Below are 21,828 nucleotides of genomic sequence, written 5' to 3' on the forward strand. Positions count from 1 at the left end.
CTGGGAAAATGACTAAGTACTCTGCCACACCCTGCCCGCCTTTTGCCTCTCCTTCCCTGGCCCAGCACCAAGGGGTAGGAGGGGTGGCCGAGCCTCAACATCTGGTCACAGGTTTCTGACCTACATCGTGCTCAGCTGCTTGAATGGAGACCGCTGCCCCTCACACAATCCCAAGCTTCACCAGGAAGACTGGAGATGTGGATGCAGGATACTTACCTCTTGGGAAGTTTCTGAGACTATCTTTAAAAAGATGCGGAAAGAATTTTTTTTTTTTTTTTTTTCCTCTAAAAGATTCAAACTCCACAGTGTCCTTGCTATTCTCCCTGGCCTGACTGGCATCATGCAACTGTGTCACTTGTGCTTGGTCTGTGCCGCAGTGGGGTAATGTTGCCAGCTCCAAATTCCCATATGGTGATATGCATAATTGGAAAAAGGCATTTGTGGAGCTGCCGTTTGTTGCTCTTCTTTTTCCACAGCAACAGAATTGTTTCCTACCAGCTACCCCCTACACCGTGTCTCAAAAAGCAGCTTTTGTTCTGGAGAAGTATCACTTTGTACCAAATTGCCTGTTACACTGCAGTAAATTGTCTTAAAATAGAGATCTCTCCTGCCAGATGTTTGTCTTGGAGCCATTGTCTGAACCCTGCGACAGAAATGAAAGGATGGGGAAAGTGAGGCACATGTGACAGAGCTGACACTGTTTCTGGACCAGTGTTATCCCCCACCACTGGCAGCACAGCAGGTCCCCAGGACTTGGCGTACGGTCAGCCAGATGTCCCTACCCTGCGCCAGGTCAGAAGAGGTCACTATTGCTTGGAAAATCCCCTTGAGCCCATAAAATGTGATTCCTTCCTCTCCAGCAGCAGTGGCTCAGATGCAGCCCAGGCACAGGTTCTGTCTTACCATCACCAGCAGGCTGCTGCAGTGAGCAGCCAGCTATACCCTCAGCTCCAGAGGTTTTAGTTTCTCCCCTTTTTCAAACTCTGCACATTGCCCGTTTAGACTCTATGGCACCAAATCCCATTTACTTTCATTTTAAAGCCACATCTAGATCATATATACTTTATCCTGTTGTATTTTTTTTTTTCCCCAGTGATGCACATATTTCTCTCTTCCCATGGGGCTCCTCAGGCCAAACAAAACTTCACTTTCTCCTCTGAGGAGAGCCGTGAGCATCTCCAGGTCCTCTGCAAGTTGTCCATGTCTACTACAGTTTTTCTAAGAGTGATTTGAACAGGGGGCAGAGCACAGGTGCACATAGCAGGCTGACACCGTCATGTATTTTTCTAATTCTTCCTATTTCTAACAAGTACCTGTATTTGTTTTTGAACACTGCTGCCATATTTTCAAGGAGCACAAGATCTTTCACCTGAGTGATCAGGGTGTCCTTTTCAGCGTGCGTGAGAGGAGCTGGGGTTTCCTTGGCATTTATTTTGCATGTGCTGTTATCTAGTACTATTAGTGTTTCCAGCCAAGCCTGCAGCTGCTCAAGGTCAGCTATTGTCAGGACAAGTCTCAGGAACGTGTTTTGGCTCCCAGGGAGCCGAGAGCACCCTGGCCACAGTAAAAATGCAGCAGAAACCTCCTGATCTCCATTGCTTTTGCCACATCAGGTCCTTTTATCTCTTAGGCCTTCAGACAAGCCTATGGTGCTGAGGAAGTTTATGCTTCTGTTGCCTGCACTTGGCAAGCTATGGCGTGCCCTACTGTGTGGTGGGTCTCTTTTCTCCCCTCCCACCACAATGGCTCATTGATCCACTTTGAACAAAGAGTTAAGGAAGAAAAATTTCCAAACTATGAAATTCTGAACCATTTCCTTAGTGTCTTGACAGCACTCTGCTCGTCTGCTTAAATTACAGTTTGGCAATCAAGGTTGCATAAGTGTTGGTCCAGTGCCTAGAAAACATTTTATTTTAAGAGGACTGTGACCTACCAAGATCTCTTGCACATCCCTTTTCTCATCTTTCAAAAAAAAAAAGAACAGTAATGATTTTTAATACCACAGTAGCAAGCATTTGCTCTTTTTTTTTATTATTTTCCTAATCTTTTAATCTGTTCAAGCCAGGAAAGCTTCATAATGTACAATTTTAAACTGTCAAAATTTACAAAACAAAAAGAGTCAGATTTAAATCTGGTCACAACGCACAAATATCCCCATCAAAACTGTATAATACAGACATTAAGCTTCTTGTATAACAAATTTAAACCACAGGTCACTTTGCTATTTTAAGGAAAGTATGCAAAGAGCTAGTTGTATAGTACACCTAACTGTTAAAAGTTACACATGTTAGCAGGTCTGCTCCTGCTGCTATAAAAATATACAAATATAAAATTACTTCTACAAAATTGTTTCATTGGTTCTGTTGCTTGTCATAAAAAAGTAGACTTTAAGAACTTTCCTTCTCAGCAAACAACAATATTTTGAAACCAGTAACTGTAGCTGTTATTTACACTGGATGAAACATAATTTAGCTACATCAGAGACGGTAAGGAGAGCTGCTTCTTCTGGGACTTAGATTTGAATGCATAGATACACTGCCTGGTGGCGTACTTATTGAAAAGCACAGTGATTATACTACTGCAGGGTGGGATGAATGCAGGTGTTTCATGAGTGCTTTCTCTGATATTACAAAAGACAACCTAAGGACCACAACACAGTCATTGAGCTACTCAAAACATCACACCTTTCTTTGCCATTTGCACTGATGCACAAACTTTGATGTTCACTAAACACTTAATGGGTAGAGGGGATGGTTCCTACACAAAATAGTTTGGTTTGGTCAGCAAAGGAGAGGAAAAATGTTCTTTTGGGGGTGGCATCCCTTTGGCTCTGTCACCTTCCCAGATGGCAAACATAGGCCAGCCACATGCTTAGCCACACGCACAAGCACATGATGCGTCCTCAGCACCACGATTCCTCTCCTGTCACTTGGTCCCACATGTGTTGATGTTCTTCCCATCAGCAGCATCCTCCACCAGCGAGATGTGGTAATCAGTTGACAGCGTGAAGTGGGAGATGCAGCCCACCAGGCCCCGCAGGTACTGCCTGTTCGTGTGCAGGGCAATTTCCTTCATGCCACCTGCGGGAAAGGCAGCGATGAGAAGCTCTCCATGGACATGGGTGTCTGCTCCTGCCTGGCAGACTGCACGCCCGGTAATGCCATTAGCCTTCCTAGCACACCTCAGAAGTGAATTTTAATTTACAGATCGCTCTGTGTTTTTGTTTTGGTTTGGTTTGGTTTTTTTTATACAGCTTTTAAGCATTGGAAAGTACAGAGGGGATAAGAAGGAGATAATAAACTAGAATGATAATTATTTATTGCAGAAATTGTAGCTTCAGTAAGAGCTGAATAAGCTTGTGCCCAGATTCCCACTAAGGTGCAGGGTTTGCAGATGACTGTTCCTGTTTCTCTGTGTACCTACCCCAGTGCGCCCCATGGTGCTGCTCCCTTCTCACGGCAGTCACCCCCATCCCACCCAGAGAGGCCTCCACACAAAAGCCAGGCTGTGGAGGACCAGAGGCTGCCACATGAAGCCTTGACCGTGAGGTGGATGGAGCTGGGGTGCCCTGCCTTGCAGCCAGCCTCTCAAATAAAAATGCACATGGGTCCTGAACAGGAATGGTGAGCACTCACCTACATAGAGATCTCCATTAATGTTTAGCTGCCTCATCTTCCCAGGGGATTTACCAGTCCTGGCACCATAATCATCCACAGTTACTTTGCCAGACTGTCCATCCCTGAAAGGAAAAACAAACTGCTCTCATGTGTCCAGCATACAACTGGGCAGGAGGAGAAGCAGTAGCATCTCCCCCTCACCAGGAGAGCAGGGAGATAAGAGTGTTCAAGAGGGTTCACGGCAAAGGCTTGGGACTGATGCTGGGGAGCAGCAGTGTGCTACGGCAATTCAGACCCTACAGGGTGTTTAATTTCCAAGGGCTAGGATGCCAGAGTCCCACAAAGGCTGGAGGACAAATTTGCAGAGGAGGAAAAAAAAACAAATGGAAAAGAAGTAAATTGCAGAGCTAGGGGAGAAGATGTACAGGTTCTAACATGTTGTTAAAAAATCAAATGTAATATAAAAAGTAAACAGCAGAAGCTTCAACAGAAGGGAAGAAATAGGCAAGCTAAAGCAGAACGTATTTATTAGCAGTTTTGTTTCTTACTAGAGCGTTTATGCCACTTTCATTTTATATATGGTCAATAATTGCATTAACAGAAGAGCCACTTGATGGACTCCTCACTGAATTTGGTGACAAGTTGTGCTAATGTTAGCCTGCGATTTCCAGGGAACTGACACCCATGAAGAGAGGGACGCATGCTTTCCCTGCTGGGCACACTTGCCTCCCATGAGGTAGTGAGTTATAAATATGAGTTATATATACACTGCAAGATGTCTGCACCTCCTCCAAATACAAAAAGTAGGCATATACGGTCCGTGTTCCAGTGCTTGTGCCAGCCCACAAAGTGCTCACTAGGGAATTTCAAAATGCAGACATTAAAGAAAAATACTCTTAACCCAAATGGTATGGGTTTAAGAGAATGTCTGTTACAGCCCAGAATAGCCCTGTGTGACTTTGGCAGCCTGCCTTGAGCTGTGCAGAGTTTCAGAGTTGGCACTGTCAACTCTAATACAATAATCTTTGTGTCTATCTTCCTGAAAAAAACAAGTTGCTGACAGTTCAACTCCTAAGCAATGTGAGAGTGTGGAGCCACAGTGATTCACACCCAGCCAACATGCAGACACACTAGCCAGCACCTTTAGCAGCAGGATGGCTCCAAAACATCTCCCAGATGAAGCATGGCAACTTACCGAACAGCCTTGACTCTGTGCCACCGGCCATCACTGAAAGAGCCATTCACTGTGATGGAAGCAATGCCGCTGCCCAAATTGTAGCTACAATTACAAAAAAAAAAAAAAATTAAAAAATGTTATTGCCTCTCTTGCAAGGACTGTCTTCCTGCCAAATTGCTCAGGCATCGTTACTCTGTGCCCTATTCACCTGCTCAGCCCCCAGAGGCAAAGCTTACAGCTCAGATTTTGGGGGGAACCAGTGGATCCTTTGGAAGTCCAGCAGTGATGCACTTATTTTGCAAAGTCAGGCTCACAAAGGAACAGGCAAAACTCCTTCCTGCCCAGATCAGAGTAGCTACCATCACCATGATCCCATGGGAGCAAGGAGGGGCCTTCTGCATGGCAGTTCCTCCAAGAAACAGGAGGTTATGAAGGTCAGTGACCTACAGACCTTTGGCCAAATGGGAGAGAGCAGTGGGAGGTTGCAAATAATGGTTACTAAATAAACTATTGCAAGAGGAAATAAACATGTGACCTATAACAGAATACAAATCATCTGAATTATAGGGAAGGTTGAGACCTGTGATATTAGAAAGGATGAAGCCTAATAAATAAATGCAGAGATAATAATGAAGTTCCCTGCTTCAGCTGCAGCGCTGATTATTTCTTCGTGTTTGCTGCTACTAGAATTACTCAGCAGATATAATGTTCTTATTATGTTTACACTTCGGGCATCTTAATTTCTAGGTCCCAGAAATCTGGTTCAACCTTCACGAAGGTGAAGTAGATGCCACAACACAGCCAGCTTTTAGGTGCTCAGATGCCTAAATAATCAGGATGAACCAGCCTGAGCTGCTGGCCTCCTGTCTGTACCGAGCTTGAGAGTTTAGAGCCAACATCATTATCTCTTCAGAAAAGATTGAACCAGGAATTAAGTTCATGGTCAAGGTTAGGTGCTTGTGAAAAGCATGTTGTCAGCTGCACAGAGTAATATGGCTGTTCCGAATTTCACTCCTCGCCCAGAGGCTTCACTGAGTCTCAAACAAGCATCTCCTTTAGCCCAGGATGCAAATACCAGTCTCGATTGAAAGCTCCAGAAGGATGTGGGTGTTCAGGATTGTGTTCAAGTGTTAGACTTTTGGTTACAAAAATGAGATTTATGTCCCTAATGAATGGGGATCCCCTACAATAGTGACAGAACCTTCTACAGAAAGAATTTACAGCAGCAGCTGCACTGTACATAGAACTTACTCTGTTAGGTCAAAGGAAATGAGAAAGAAATGGTGCGGTTTTAACTTTAAACTGGACCAGAGCACAGATATCTAATTTTGAGTTGCAAGAAAATATTTCTGATCAATTCACAGTCCTGGATATTATCCTGACCCGACTAAAAGTTACAAAAGTAGCATGAGAGTCAATCCTTGTGAAAGAACATGATGCTTTTTTTTCTGCATTTATTTTTTCACTGTCTTCTTCAAGTGCTTCCTTTCAGTATGCAGTAAGTGTCTCTGAGAGTTTTTATTTGGGATTTTAGATTTTGCACCTTCCTAAATGCATGTGGAAGGTGAATAAAAACTGGCTGTTTCAACATAAAACCTCTGTGTATCTTCACCCTAATAAAAATGCACTTTGCCTAGAAAAGAGACAGAACAGACTGACCAGTCGTTACTCAGCATTCTGGAAAGACAGTCTCTCTCAGAGACATTTTAAAAGTGCACCATTTCTGCAGATTCAGTAAGGAAGCTAAGAGTTTTTGCAAAGTTAACCACACAAAAGCACATTTAAAAACTTTAAAGAAATGAATTTAAACAGAAATGTGCAACTTCATCCATGTGTCCATGGCAGCAAACAACACACAGGTAAAAGATAGCTTCAAATTAGCTTAAATGATTAACAAGATCTTTGTCATTTACTCAACAATGTCTCACAAAAGTCCATAATAATGATGGCATTTGTAGTTTGGTGTTTCAATATTTGTATTACACAACTGAATAGTCTGTCTTGAGGAAAGACAAGGTCTTTCAAAAAGGAGTCCCAAAAAGAACCACGCACAAAGTTGCAAGGAGTCCTCCCAAGTATCTGCATGGGAGAATATTATTCTGGAGGGAGAGGATATGAGTTCAGCCATTTCCCAACACTCCCCAGTTTCAGCTTTTTGATGGTTTCTCAAACAAGTGATTCTGTGGATGTTGGCAGTAGTAATGCTGGGTGCCACCTGGGTTGGTGTCACAGGGTTTTGAGAAGGTGGGATGGATAAAGATGGATACTGGATGAAGACTGAGCCTGTGGGGAGCACGGGCATCAGCAGATTTCCTTCCTTGAACCCTGCTCTCTCTGCAAACCACACATCTGCTCTAATTAACTGACATGGCAAGGGCTTCAAGAGGCATGGAGGAGTCACTGACAGCACTTGCACCCTCATAGGGTGACTTTTAGAAAACCATGCTACCTATCTCATGTTTTAAGAACTGGGAGGGAGATGGTGGGAATGATGCAAAGCTTGCAGCATATTACGTCTTCAACTCACAACCTTTCCCAGAGAAAAACAGCACATCGCACTGAACAAAGCCTGGAAGATATAATTGTTTCACACTATTCTGAAGGACAAGTGGTTGTGTTGTGGCAGCTCCTTCAAGCCTTGAGTGTACTGCATGCAACACAAATAAGGGAGTGATAGTTTACCTGAATATTAATGCTCCTTCTTGAAGGCCTAGAGAAATGAAATCACTGTTAGGTCGCATGGGGCTGTCACCTCTCCACATCAAAAGACCATCCTTCATAGTGGTTTTAAACCTCATGAACACATTTGTTCTTGATCCTGACACCCTGTTTAATGAAGAAGAAGGAAATTATAGTAAAATATTGAACTGGAACAGTCTTCTTTCAAACAAACCTAAAAGATGGTGCAGTATTTTTTCTCCACTGGTCTTGCTGGTTTCTGTCTTACAACTTGCCTACATGGTGATGTGTGAGTGACTCTGATTCACATCCCCATTTCCAGCATTTTTGAGTGGGGAAATTTAACTTGTATGTCTAAAATCCCAAATGCAATAGCTACTGGGCTCCTTCACGCAAATAAGAGGAAATTCTTCTTCTCCCCAAACCTAGTGTGAAATCCAGTCCAGCAGGCAAATTTTGAGAAAGTCTAGTAGATGGTACGCTCAGAGGCCAGTGGAAGAAGTATAATAAAGGCAAACCATAAAGTCCTTGTAGGGAAGAGGTACCAAGCTGCAGGTGAGGACATCTGCAAAGCCTCCCATATGCCAGTGGCTAAAATACAGGCATATTTGTTGAAATAACACAAAATGTACAGGAATTTGGGCATCTTCTAGGGTACAGAACAGCCAAAAATAAGTTTGAGGACCTGCATTTTAGGGTACAGCAGGGGTTAAAATCCCTAGTTCCTTTACAGATACAGGCTCTATGTATCTTTCTTTGATCTCAGAAAGCGCACACCATTCCTTGTCCATGTCAGACATATGTTGTTCCTGCCATTTCTCTAAAGGTTGCAAGATGCTCAGATACATGCAAAAAAATGTATTTTTTCCTAAAATTTAGAAATATGGCAAGTATATCTTAAAACACCTAAATACACAACATCCATGTGAGGCTCCTAGCATTATAATGGCAAACAAACAGCACAATAATTTATGTCCACAGGAGAAAAATTACCTTTTCAGGATATCTGGATTATCATATGTGAGGTAGCTGCGACCAATAAACTGTGGGATTTCAATTGCTTCTGTGATGGCTGAAAAGCATATAAACAAACAAACAAACAAACAAACAACAACAATAAAAACCCACAAAACAAACAAATAAACAAAACAGCAAAAACACAAACATCAAAAACAACAACAAACACAAAACAAAACAAAACAAAACCAAAACAAAACAAAACAAAGAGAAGTTTGTCAGATAGCTTACATGTATATGGAATAAAAAAAACCCAAAACTATTTTATTGATTTACCCCTGCACTGGTAGGTACCTGCTGGTGGCAGAAAACTGAGCTGAGCTCACAGCCAGTTTGTATCTAAGTGTCAGGGCAGCAGTTAAGGCAGTTTAAGCAGCCAGCAGTCCCCCTACTTATGGCCTTTGTGCCACAGGCCTAACATATTGTCCCACCATAAATGTTAGCACAGCAAAATATGAAGTATTGGGAAAACATTGCAAATTTTATTTTTGTCCCTGTTTCCACATCCCTTGATTCTTCGTGTGGTTCAAGCCACCCTCCTGCCAAATCTTATGCATTAACCACCCTTTGTTCTTCAGCTAAGAAACTGCTCCCCAGCTCCTAATGGAGCACCATGTGGAGAGCACCTGCTGGGACCTCTCAGCCCTGCAAAGCAAAGTTGAGAAGTGGCACAGGCAGTCTGTGAGCTCCCCATTTTTTCCTTCAGGGTATGTGACTTTGTACAGAGCAGTTGCTGCCACACAGGGCTTACCCCTGGGGAACAGTGCAGGGGAAGGTTAACTCTGGGGACGTCATACAGGGTGCCCCTAATCATGTTAGGTCTATTAAAAGCAAATGAGACTATGCTGAAAGCTCTATGTCAGAGGCCGCAAAGTCTCTTGGCACATGCATTTGACATGCTGCAGTGCTGCCTCGGGGGTGTTTTGCTCAGAGCCTCCTCAGTGTTCCCTACACAGCGTCTGCCATTCCTCTAGGGACAGCCCCGGATACAGTTGTGGTGTACAGTTGCTGGGATGGCAGCACACACCGCAAACAGACCTGGAGCTGGAATACTGCCGATGGAGGAAACTTCAGCAAAATAACTCACATGTGTGATGTAAATCACTGAACATCCCTGATACACAGCCTTTGGTAGGCTACGAGCACCGGCCTGAGCAAATTTTCTTCTGAGTGAATATCCTACTCCTTGCTGCTGAACACTCATAACTGACTGCTGCATTAATATAAGCTAGTTTTATAAATTCCTTAAAATAGCTGCCTTTATCCAATTTTCTTCCTGAGAACTAATCCCTTCAACCCACAGCTAATCCCATCTATATAAATGTCAAGCTTTTCAGTGCATGGATGCTTGCTTTCTTTGTGCAATGCAGAGAATGGTTTGGCTTTAAGAGCTCACTGTAACATAGATATGCAACAATTGGTGTAGTCTGCCAGCCAAAACCAGCAATATGAAATTTAGCTTCAGTTGCCAAGACTGAGAATTTTAGATAGTGACAAATGCCTGTTTCCATCTGTGCTGAAATCAGGAAAGCTGCCTAATGTGTCTAAAGAAACCACCACAGGCGGCCTCCAGCCTGCAGCCTGCCAGCATCACTGGAAGATTGCAAAAGTCATGTTACACTAGCAAGGACATTCCTCACCAGGTCTGCTGTTTTCTCCACTGGGCAGTCTCTGACCACGGTGGATGGTGGTGGAGTGTGAAAGGAGCCATTCCTCCCCATGACATCCCACACCAGCCCCAGAGCCCCGCTGCGCCTGCCTTTGGCAGGAGAAGGTGCCCTTGCCATTGCTGTAGCACTTTGATTTCTTCTACAGAGTTTGATGGGTATTTATCTCCATTTGTTTTTTTCATATGCCCTTCACTTACTGCATGGAATTTGAACAGAGAAAACCAAGTAAATTTTAGCAGCACCCTTGATGCATGTAGGGTCTTTCCAACAGGCAGGGAAAGGGTCAGTAAGGAGATCTAGGACTAAACACCTTCACTCTCTGCTCATCACAGTTCGGTGGAGAGGCACCTAAGCTCTCATGACAAGGGGGAGCGAGGTCTGAGCTGGAGGAAAGCCTGCCTGACCTGTACAAAGCGCTCAGCCAGCTCCTGTCCCCGCTGCTATGTATGTGAATGCGGGGACTACCTCTACAGCCGCTGCTCTGCACTTGCCAGGTGCTCTGGATACAGTTTAAAATATCAACAGAACAAGGTTTAAGGAAGTACTGTATAATCCCAGAAAATATTTTCACTTATCGACCGAAGCTTGCAAGGCTGAACAGAAATCCAGCATCCAGCTTGCTGGAGCAGGCACAGACACACAATGACAGAGCGGTTTTCTTATCATTTGCAGTACTTACTGTTTAGGCAGTAGCTTCCACACTCTGCAGTGAGTCAGCACAAAACAAAAGAAGAACATACTGGTTTTATTTTTCTATAGCACAGAAGCTTCCTTTCCAATGACTGTCCAGTTTCACGCCCACCTTTCTGCAAATGTGTGATCCCTACTTCCCTTTTGCATAGGCAATTGTAACCATCTATGAAGACAGCACTCTTTTATTAGTGGTTTTCCCAAGTATTTGTATTTGCCCAGTCAAAACACAGGAAGGTGTAGACAGGCACAACCAGCACCAAACCCCTTTACTAGTCCTAGTTTTCAAATCCCAGAAACTGTCCGTGGTTTATGTGGGGATCTGCTCTAATGAGAGCAAAGCAACAGTCTTCTGTTCCACTTCATCTTACAACTAAGTATGAAAATACCTTTAACTCTCCCCACAGCTTGGACAGAAGATTTAAAACCCAGAAATGCCAGCAAAAAACTCTATTGAATCCTCAGCCAATGAGCCATTATGTTATATATCAATATCTCATATGCCTCATAATAACACCATTTAAGTTGTATAACTTTGGAGAATGAGGTGCAGTCCCTCACAAGGACTTTGGTTTTTCAGAGTATGGCATTACAGAAGCCCACCAGCAAACAAGATGGAGACAGCACCTTCAGCCTGTCACAGACCCTCTGGATGTGCAAGCCAAAACCCTGTTCTGACAGAAGAGCTGACACACACATGCATTCTGCCTTAACTGTGCCTACACCCTACTGAAGTGACCTGAGGACTATTTTAAGAAATCTGTTACAGGTTTATCTGAGCTGTCTTGGACTGATGTTCAGGGGGAGGGAAGGAGGGACATTCATGCTTTCTGTGCATCCATCAGCAAAAACTTGGATTTTCAGTGCTAGCTGAGGCTGCACAAATGCAGAGGGGTGTTGTGGAGCAGCAGCCACAGGCAGCAGGAACAAAAGACAGATGACTCATGCTTTTGGACACTCTTAAAAATGAATTAAGGTTGGATTCACACAGGAAGCAACACCCAGGATCCAGCCTAAGCCAAAGGCCCTTCAGACTGTCTCTGCAAGCCTGGGCACTCATTCAGGTTATGACAGGGAGGAGAGCAGCAGCATACCAGCTGAGCAGCAGCCCTCCCAGTGCCACTGGGCAGCTCCAGTGATGGGCAGCTCAGCCCACTGCCTTTGGGGATTAGCACAGGTCAGGAGCAGACCAGCAGTGAGGAGCTGAGGCCCAACCAACATGCCAAGGCTCACTGAACAGGCCAGAAGCCACACACCCAAGCTGCAAAGCATTAACTTGTTTTGACTGAAGACCTTAAAGCAGCCTTCCAATACCAAAAGGTGACATGCAGGAAACCCGAAGAGGGACTTTTTACAAGGGCATGTAGTGATAGGACAAGGGGTAATGGCTTTACATTGAAGGAGGGGAGATTTAGGTTAAAGAAGAAATTCTTCACCATGAGGGTGGGGAGGCACTGACACAGGCTGCCCAGAAAAGCTTTGGATGTCCCATCCCTGGAAGTGCTCAAGGTCAGGTTGGAGTTGGAGGGAGCTTTGAGCAACCTGGTCTAGTGGAAGGTGTCCCTGCCCATGGCAGGGGGGCTGGAACTAGATGATCTTTAAGGTCTCTTCCAGCCCAAGCCATTCTGTGATTCTATGATTTTATAACTCCTCCTGGAGATCTCAGTGTTGCTGGAGATACCATCTTGAAGTCAGGATTTAGCAGCCTGCATGTACCTAGAAAGCCAAATTTTAATTCTGCCTCCTCCCCACAGAGAAGCCAGAATAAATGACGTTGCTCCAGCTATTAGTTAGACCGCAAAAACGTAAGCAAAGGGCTTTATTGCATTGTATTTTAATAAAATGTTTTTGTTCTAAGATATTTTATATTTTTGGAAGAAAAGGCCAATCTATTCATCAACCAAAACCACTACTTTTAAGTTTGTGAGAAATGAAGGAGGGGGTGAAGACAATAATGTCAGTCAGCTCTTCTGAGTTCCAGTTACATTACAAACCCTTCCCTTAGGAATTCTTGAAGAACAAGCCTGACAGAAAGGAAACATCTCCACCTAGTGGAATAACCTAAAGTGCATTTCTTTTAAACGCGATCTGAACACTTTCCTGAATCTAAAGTTTGAACTATTACAGCAGCTCTGAGGAAAGAAGAATAATGTTCACTTGGGCAGGTTTTCTTCCTTGGTGGTCTCCATTAATGTAGCGAGGCACGGTTTGTGCAGATGGTGAAATTACCATCAGAGTAATCAGTGCCTAAAAAAGGACTAGACCTTTCTCTATATATGAGAACAGTCCTAGGGAGTATAAAATTACAAGGGTTATCAATGCTCATGCTTCAGGACGTAACATAATCACTGGTTGGAGGACATTGGCAGGAATTCCCGCTTTGTATAACACTGCATAATTAGGGAGGTGTATGAAGTGTTGAGTGTTGGCCACCACGAGCTACCAGATACCAGGCTGCTATCTGTAGATCACGGGTCTGTGCTGGGGTAACAGCTATGATGTTCCTAGCTAACAAAATGAATTCTTCCCTGGATAAGTAGAATGTGCACAGATGCAATGGGAGCTCTGGTTTCTATTTCAAGGGATGTGTACAATAGCAGTTGTAGGTGCTAAATCTCTCTTATTTTTGCGATCAACCCTGGATCTCTGAATTTAAATGCAGTCATTGTTACCTTTTTGACAATGTTGCCCATCGAAGCCCAGGGGACAGTCACATTCATAGCTGTCCTTCTTGGGAACACAGGTGCCTCCATTTGCACATGGTGAGCTCACACAGGGGTGGGCAGCATTTGCTAGGTTGACTCCAAAACTGAAATCACGTTTCACATCAATTGTCCGGTCGTTCAAGATAATCTAGGTGTCAAAAGAAAAAGAAAAAAAAAAAGGAAAAATTCATGCTGAAACCTAGCAAATTCTCAGTATTGCAGTGCTATCCAGAAGACTTCTCGAAAGTTTTAGGCCCTTCAACATAAGAAAGACATTGAGGTACTAGAGAGACTGCAGAGAAGGGTAATCAAGCTGGTGAGGGCTCTGGAGCACAAGTCTGACGAGGAGCAGCTGAGGGAAATGGGGCTGTTCAGCCTGGAGAAAAGGAAGCTGAGGGGAGACCTTATCACTGTCTACAACTACCTGAAAGGAGATTGTAGCATGGAGGGTGTTGGTCTCTTCTCCCAAGTACTAAGAGATAGGACTAGAGGAAATTGCCTGAAGTTGCACCAGGGGAGGTTTAGGTTGGATATTAGGAAATAATTCTTCCCAGAAAGGGTTGTCCAGCATTGGAACAGGCTGCCCAGGGAAGTGGTGGAGTCACCATCCCTGGAGGTGTTTAAAAGGCATTTAGACAAGGTTCTTAGGGATAGGGTTTAGTGCTACAGTTAGGTTTTGCTTGGACTCAATGATGCTGAAGGTCTCTTCCAACTGAAATGGTTCTAAAAGACTTCAGACAAAGGTAAACCTCAAAACTTGGTCAAAGCCTCTATCTTGTGATGAGTGTTTTCCAGTTGCAGAGGCCCAACCCATTCTATTGCTCATCATGACCGAGGGGAGATGAATTTTTGTGTTTTGTGACACGGACTTAATCAACCCGCCCGCAGGGTGAAGCTGTGCAGGATTTACCAGTTGTGTCTGAACACCAGTGCAAAGCTTCGTAGCACAGCCGTGAGCTAGGACTGTAAAATAGATGTGTACTGCTGTGTACCGTTTCTGAGCTCAGGAAACCACCCAGGAGATGCATGTTGACAACAGAAATACTAAACTTTTTCACATTTTCTATTGCTTTCTGGTATGTCATCTTGCCCGAAAGAGTGAGAGTTAAGAATGGAGGAAAAACATGACTTCACAAAATTGTTTGTATATAAACCGAAGAGAATTGTTAAATGTTGGGGTTCTTCCAATGTGACAGCAACGTATGTTTTCCAACACAAACCATAATTTGTATATCTCAGCTGTTATCTTGGCAGAGAGATATGTAGATGTAGATATGGCTTCTGATCTCAGCCAAATCAAAATAAGAAGCCCATCTTCACAAAAAATATGTTTTTAAGGCCAGAAGTAAGAATGGCAACAGTTACTTTGGCTCCTGCATAACTCAGACAATGTACCCCAGGGGGTGGTCTACTGCAGGGACAAATTGCATTAACCATATACTCAGTTTGAAACAGCAATAAACAAGCTAATCAGCAGAAAAACATGCAGTCCTATCATAAAGGTGAATCAACAAAGAATCCACTACCTTTTCAGCTTCTTTCTAACTTCTGGCTATATTGTCCCAACTGTTAACAAGCCCTCACTCTTAAAAATGCGTCTCTTATTTTCAGGCTTAAACTTCCCTTCAGTTTTCAGACATTGTTTCTGATTGGCCTTTCTCTGCATCATTTTGGAGCCAGGTACTCAAAGAAATCTCACCCTCATGTAGGAAGTAGCAGACTACAATAAAGTCACTTAACCTTACCTGTGTAAACTAAATATGCTCTATATATAGTATGTTTTCCAGTACTTGTTGATGTTTGCAGCTTTATTTCTACACAATTACCCAAATCCTGCTATGTGTGAACACAGCAGACAACTAGTGCCCAAAAGACAAGCAAATACTGTTCCTTGACATCTCATTCACGTCTCTGGGAAGGTAAATCCATCTTCTTATCTACATCACAGAAGTAATCAGATCATACTCAGCATTTCCCAATCCTTATCAGTGCCTCTGTACTCTGGGATACAATCCTTTACCTTGCAAGTGTGATCTATGTTAATTGCTCCTAGGGTCCCTCTCTTGCACTCCAAAATGCAATGTATTTAATCAAGCCATCTTTCCAAAGGCATTCATGTGACGGACCTGCTCCCATCACTATTACTCACTCCTCCAGTTTTCTTGAAATTCATGCTTTCTACTAGTCAGCTGACAAAAACAGTAAAAAATGTTGGACCAAGTGATGAAACCATTTATATTGAATTGTGATTACTTTTCTGCCCTTGATCAATTGTTCTGAGATGCACGATTAATTTTGTTGGTTTTTACATAAATTTGATGCAATAATCCACTAATTTAAAACTCTTTCAGCGCTAGCCTTTCAGCTTTATCCAAATTATTCTAGGTATGCCTAATTTATGGAAAGTAAATGTTAGATAAGTTTGAACTTTCTTTTGATTACTTATTAGGACTTATTATGAATGTACAGATTTATTCTCCAGAAAAGAATCACACCCATGCACAGCTGACCCCACTGGAACATCATCCCTAATGTCTGCCAACAATTAAAAAGATCATCTCCATTCATGTGCCGCATATAAAATTGTGAGAAGGGAAGGCAGTGAGGGTGTAACTGCCATCTGGTATAAGAATACATTAGCTGGACTGAGATCTACTGCAATTTGCAGCTTCTTTTTCACTCACTACTCTATTGGTTACATCAGACATTTAGCTGCCTCGAATGATGCTGAAGGGCACTCTGAGGGCTCTGATGTTGATATAACTTCATGCATTATTCTGAACTTGATCCTGTTTGACTCCTGCTCACTTATTTGTACAGTATGGAAACTATGGCAGTGATCATATTTACAGAATCACAGAATCACAGAATGTTAGGGATTGGAAGGGACCTTGAAAGATCATCCAGTCCAATCCCCCTGCTGGAGCAGGAACACCTGGATGAGGTTACACAGGAATGTGTCCAGGCAGGTTTTGAATGTCTCCAGAGAAGGAGACTCCACAACCCCCCTGGGCAGCCTGTTCCAGTGTTCTGTCATCCTCGCTGTAAAGAAGTTTCTTCTCAAATTTAAATGAAACCTCCTATGTTCCAGCTTATACCCACTGCCCCTTGTCTTATCATTGGCTGCCACTGAGAAGAGCCTGGCTCCATTCTTGTGACACTCACCCTTTATATATTTATAAACATTAATGAGGTCACCCCTCAGTTTCTTCTCCTCCAAGCTAAAGAGACCCAGGTCCCTCAGCCTTCCCTCATAAGGGAGATGCTCCACTCCCTTAATCATCTTTGTTGCCCTGTGCTGGCCTCTCTCCAGCAGTTCCCTGTCCTTCTGGAACTGAGGGGCCCAGAAATGGACACAATATTCCAGATGCGGTCTCACCAGGGCAGAGTAGAGAGGAAGGAGAACCTCTCTGGACCTACTAACTACCCTCCTTCTAATGCACCCCAGGATGCCATTGGCCTTCCTGGCCACAAGGGCACAGTGCTGGCTCATGGTCATCCTGCTGTCCACCAGGATCCCCAGGTCCCTTTCCCCTGCACTGCTCTCTAATAGGTCATTCCCCAACTTGTACTGGAACCTGGGGTTGTTCTTGCCCACATGCAAGACTCTACACTTGCCCTTGTTATATTTCATTAAATTTTTCCCCACTCAACTCTCCAGCCTGTCCAGGTCTCGCTGGATGGCAGCACAGCCTTCTGGCGTGTCAGCCACTCCTCCCAGTTTGGTGTCATCAGCAAACTTGCTGACAGTGCGCTCTATTCCCTCATCCAAATCATTGATGAATATATTGAATAGTACTGGTATTTATTGGCTATTAAAGTTAGAATGGCTTTTCAGTGTGAAATATGTGTTTAAGAAGTTTGTTGTGGGCTCCTGAGGTGAAATCCTGGATTATTTTGAATATTGCCAGTGGTATAAGGGCAGGTCTCCACCTAAAGTGTGCACTGGATGAGATGGAAATAAATGCCTCCATTGCATTACTCTGGGCACATACCTTCTGGATGCTCCCACTGAAGGGCCGGAGGATCCCTGAATTCTTCTTCACAGCATCATAACTAGGGACTCCACCAATAAATATTTCAGAGCTGCACTTTATCTGTGTGAAAGCCCCCTGCAAGAAACATAGGAATAAGATTTTATGAGAGTAGCTGCAACCACGCTTGTATCTTCAGATTAGTTTACATTAGATGTTATAGCTTATTTTGATCCCTCTTTACTTCTGTTAATTGCATTTCTTTGTACAATGCTCTCAAGAAAGCCACTGCAGGACACTCTCTGCTCACTGTGTTTTATCCTAATCATAACTAGCTGAAAAATCTCAAGTATTTCAAAATGGGAGTACTGAAGGAAGAAAGAAAGGAGACAGACTGATTCTGACTTCTAGCTCTATTTGCAATGACTCGAGGGACATTGATGTGAATCTAGAACCAGAATGAGGTTGGTAAATTTAAAATCAGAGCAAAGTCCATGGAACAGAGACTCATTTATTGTTTACAACATCTGAAAATTTTAACCTATAGCAAGATATGGGGCCAAATGGAAACAACACTGCGTTTGCATCAGTTACCAGAAGCAGTTGCTCAGGATACCTATGGAACTAGTCAGGATCCTGGAGTAAACTGGAAGAGGTTTAACAGCTAAGGATGGGAACTGGAAGACATTTAACAGCTAAGAATGGGATAGCTGTATAATTTCAGTCCTGTAGAAGCTCCTGTGATTTATTAGTCAGCAGCTCCCAGCCAATCTCCATTGCAGCACTTAGAGAAAAAAAATGACTCTTCTACATTGATCCAGCTATCTAAAGAAGGCTCAACTGCTCAGTTTGAATGTTTACCATTCAAATCTGTTTCTTGACAGACAACTGGAATATCTATTTATTTAGATTTTTCAACACTTTAAACACTTTCCTAGTTTGCAGAAAAAGCTGTGGATTCTTCTGCTAACAGAATCTGGAGTTGGGGTTTCTGGCCAGACTTTCCACTAGGAGAGAGTAAAACACATTTTCTAAGCAGTTCTAACCTCAGGTTCTTGAGATTAAAAAAGCATCTCTGTGTATGCATTTGAATGTTTAGAGTGAATACTCTGCTCTGTACAAGCAAAATTTCACATCATTAAAAACTTGACCTCTTGGTGAGTGAAGAATAAAATAATAAGAGTAAAATAATCAAACTATCTGGCTATTCCAGCCGTTACTCTGTCCTGAAAATTACTTTTGGAAGGAAAAGACAAAGAAACTATTATCTCTTGGCCTCCTTTTTCCACACAATATCCAGATAAATGTAAACCCAGGACTTTCAGTGCATAATGTCTGATTTCATCCTTCTCCAGATGATGCATTCAATAGTGCATATGTTGATCAACAGACTTAGCCACAACCAGCAAATACCATGAAAAGAACCGCAAGAGCCTGTATGAACCAAACATGAAAATGTGATTCTAGGTATGTGGCAAGAGCAGGTAAATTGTGGTTTCGGCTGCTTTTACAGGATCCCTGTCCTCAAAGAGAAGATCACATGTGCGAATTTCCAGTTTTGGGCTCAATAAAATGTTGTCCTAATGTATATACTTTTTTTTTTTTTTGAGCTTATAAGAGCTTTAAAAGCAGGCTGTGTAGTTTTCTACTAAATCATTTTATAGTCTTAGCAGCCATATTCATGGCAACCCATGCAGTATGCTCACCTCTGCCATTCCTTCCACTGGCTTTTGTTTGTCCACTTGTAAGATACCATTCTTCGCTGTACGAGACACTCGCAACTCATGCCATTGACCCAGACTGACAGGTTCTTCACTCCTGTTTTAAGGGGAAGAAAACTGTCAAGCATTTCATGCTTTTCCTCTGATATTTTCAAATATTGTTGTCTGTTAAAAACTCAGGTCCTCTGGGATGATTTTCTAAATAAAAAAACTAAAAATAAATCACTGTGTTTCTTTCCTTATAAGGAAGTAACAATTTCTGAGTCCAGTCAACAAAGGAAAATAATACCATGTTCCTGTAGCAAATAACAAGCACTCTGCTTTTACTTGTAAATGAAAAAATTCTATAAACAGCATGTGTTGCATCTGCCCCTGATCTATTTTTTTTGGCTCAGTCATTTATAATGCATAAAGACAAAATTTTTGTCTCAGCTGTACAACCTTATTTCACAATGACATAATTCTGGAGATAAAGCTTCTCACTTAGTGGTCAGTCTAGTCCCTCATTCTTTGTCCTCTTTTAAAACAGAACTTTATCAGCTCTATTTATGCATCCTGTTACACTGACATCATGCACATACACACACACACAAACACACAGCCTGTCTACTGTACGTTAAGGGGAAGTAACTAAAATATGATCCTAATGATGTGATGAGATCCTGGCTAGGAACAATAATCACCAGTTATGCAAAGTATTCACCAGTCTCAAAGGAAGCATTTTAAAACTGTTCTTACAATCTTTATTAGTTCAGCACTAATATGAATAGCAATCGGTATAAAGGGGAAAAGCAAATTCCACTTTACAAGTTCTACAGAAGTTTGTATCTTGTTTTCAAAGGTCATTTACTACACTGGTTAAAACATTTTGTGACTAAATATTATCTTGCAGCCTTTCCACCCAGAGTAATGAAAACTTGTGTTTGATTCACTGGTTAAGCTGGAAAAATCAGAAACTGGGATATCTGGGATATCTGGAGACTTTCTAGCTTTCAATCAAAAAATACAAAATTGTTTTGAGTAAAAAAATGTTTTGTATTTTCAGTCTACTTACATATTAAACCGAAAAAAAAGATATACATCAAAATGAAATAAATTTTTTAAAATGTGATTTGAAAGAATAAATCAATAGTGATTCAAATTCTGATTAGAAAAGGTGTGTAATTTTTTTTTTTTTCTGAACAATCAACATGAGCTTTGAAATCTTTTTGTTGTATCTATTTTGCTCCTCCAAACTTTTTCAAAGCCCATTTTCAACTATTTGGGCAACGCTGGCAATATTACTTTGACACTTGTTACAGAAAACACCATCAAAAAATTTTGCAGAGCAATGCCATTCATTTATCCTTTTCCATATGTAGTGGCATTTAGGGTTTAACTACCTTGGGTAAATCAATAGGTAACAGAATTTAATAACCTTGAAGGAGTCAATATATACGTATAAAGGAAGGAGATAGTTTGGGCTACCTAATAAGCGGTAATACATACATTTTATCTCCTCTGCTGAAGAGGTCATCATCATGCTAACCCTCTTACTCTGCTAGATTTAATTACAATTAGGGATGATTAAGTCATAAGCATAGTCATCAGTTCTGAATTGCACACTATTTCTTGATTTCCCAGGTTTTTTGAAAGCAGCCTAAGCTTGGCAGATGTTTGAATGCTTCTGGCTCTTCAAGTGCTGCAGGTTATGGGCTACTTTTCCGTGCATAATCTGAACCTTAAAAAATACACCAAATGGTGAATATAGTGATCCTGTGAATGCTTGGCCAAGGGAAATCCTAGGAAACAACAAATTCTTCTCTGATGCATCTTGGTAAATAGCTCAGGTTTTGTATCCATCCATCCACCCACTTGGCATTCCTGCTTCTCTCTCTTGTGCACAATCCCAGGACACTTCAGGCAAAAACTTCAACAGTGTCAGCTTTCCTACTGTGCTGCTGACACAGGTAAATAAGCTTACCTCATCCTTAATTAAAAAGACATTATAATTGTGTTCTGATCATATTATAATATTTAACAGCCTGGTCCTATGGAAGAGATAGTCAGGATGACCAGAGTTATATCCCTGTTTAGGACAAAGGGTAGGTATGAAGCAGTATCGTGAAGATCAAGACAGACTCTTAAGTGGATATTGGCTAAGCAGGCATGAAAAACAGGGTATCTACCTATCTTATTTAATCACTGACAGAGCTGATGACAGAGTGCAAGATGGACACCTTATCTAGAAAAAGGAGCTACACAGGACATCCCAACAACTTTCAATGAAGGCTGCCAGACTCATAGGTCTCCTCCATGATCCAGCTATCACACCACACTTTTTCCACAATGCACGATATCCAATTACAAATAGAAAGGGGCATTTTCCACTTTCCAGGCACATGCTTGTGGTTCTTGACACTTTTCACAAGCCAACATGTCAGTTAAACTTTAGTCCAAGGTGTTCTGAAACACTATAATATTGTTGGGGGGGTGGAGGGAGGGACATTAGGTCTACTTTAAAGTCTTACCATTGCTAGTAACAAGAATTAGACAGCTGTAGTCAGAAAAAGATTGAAGGCTGTTGTAAGAAGAGCCA

General features: G+C 42.4%; 1 protein-coding gene across 2 annotated transcripts in view; it reads right to left on the reverse strand.

The window, feature by feature from the left end:
* Positions 1-1,987: 1,987 nt before the first annotated feature.
* Positions 1,988-21,828, reverse strand: part of EGFLAM (EGF like, fibronectin type III and laminin G domains) — a 76,122-nt gene continuing 56,281 nt past the window's right edge. The window contains exons 16-24 of one of the 2 annotated variants that reach the window (XM_071801856.1): positions 19,236-19,347; positions 17,551-17,667; positions 13,523-13,703; positions 10,840-10,863; positions 8,467-8,545; positions 7,477-7,620; positions 4,813-4,896; positions 3,636-3,739; positions 1,988-3,080 (exon numbers count right to left, since the gene is read on the reverse strand). In XM_071801856.1, coding sequence (XP_071657957.1) covers positions 2,926-3,080; positions 3,636-3,739; positions 4,813-4,896; positions 7,477-7,620; positions 8,467-8,545; positions 10,840-10,863; positions 13,523-13,703; positions 17,551-17,667; positions 19,236-19,347 — 1,000 coding nt within the window. In that variant the 3' untranslated portion in view covers positions 1,988-2,925. The remainder of the gene's footprint in view (positions 3,081-3,635; positions 3,740-4,812; positions 4,897-7,476; positions 7,621-8,466; positions 8,546-10,839; positions 10,864-13,522; positions 13,704-17,550; positions 17,668-19,235; positions 19,348-21,828) is intronic. The other variant, XM_065861401.2, reaches the window with a different exon arrangement.

The sequence above is a fragment of the Patagioenas fasciata genome, chromosome Z (assembly GCF_037038585.1).
Source record: "Patagioenas fasciata isolate bPatFas1 chromosome Z, bPatFas1.hap1, whole genome shotgun sequence".
Classification (NCBI taxonomy): Eukaryota; Metazoa; Chordata; class Aves; order Columbiformes; family Columbidae; genus Patagioenas; species Patagioenas fasciata.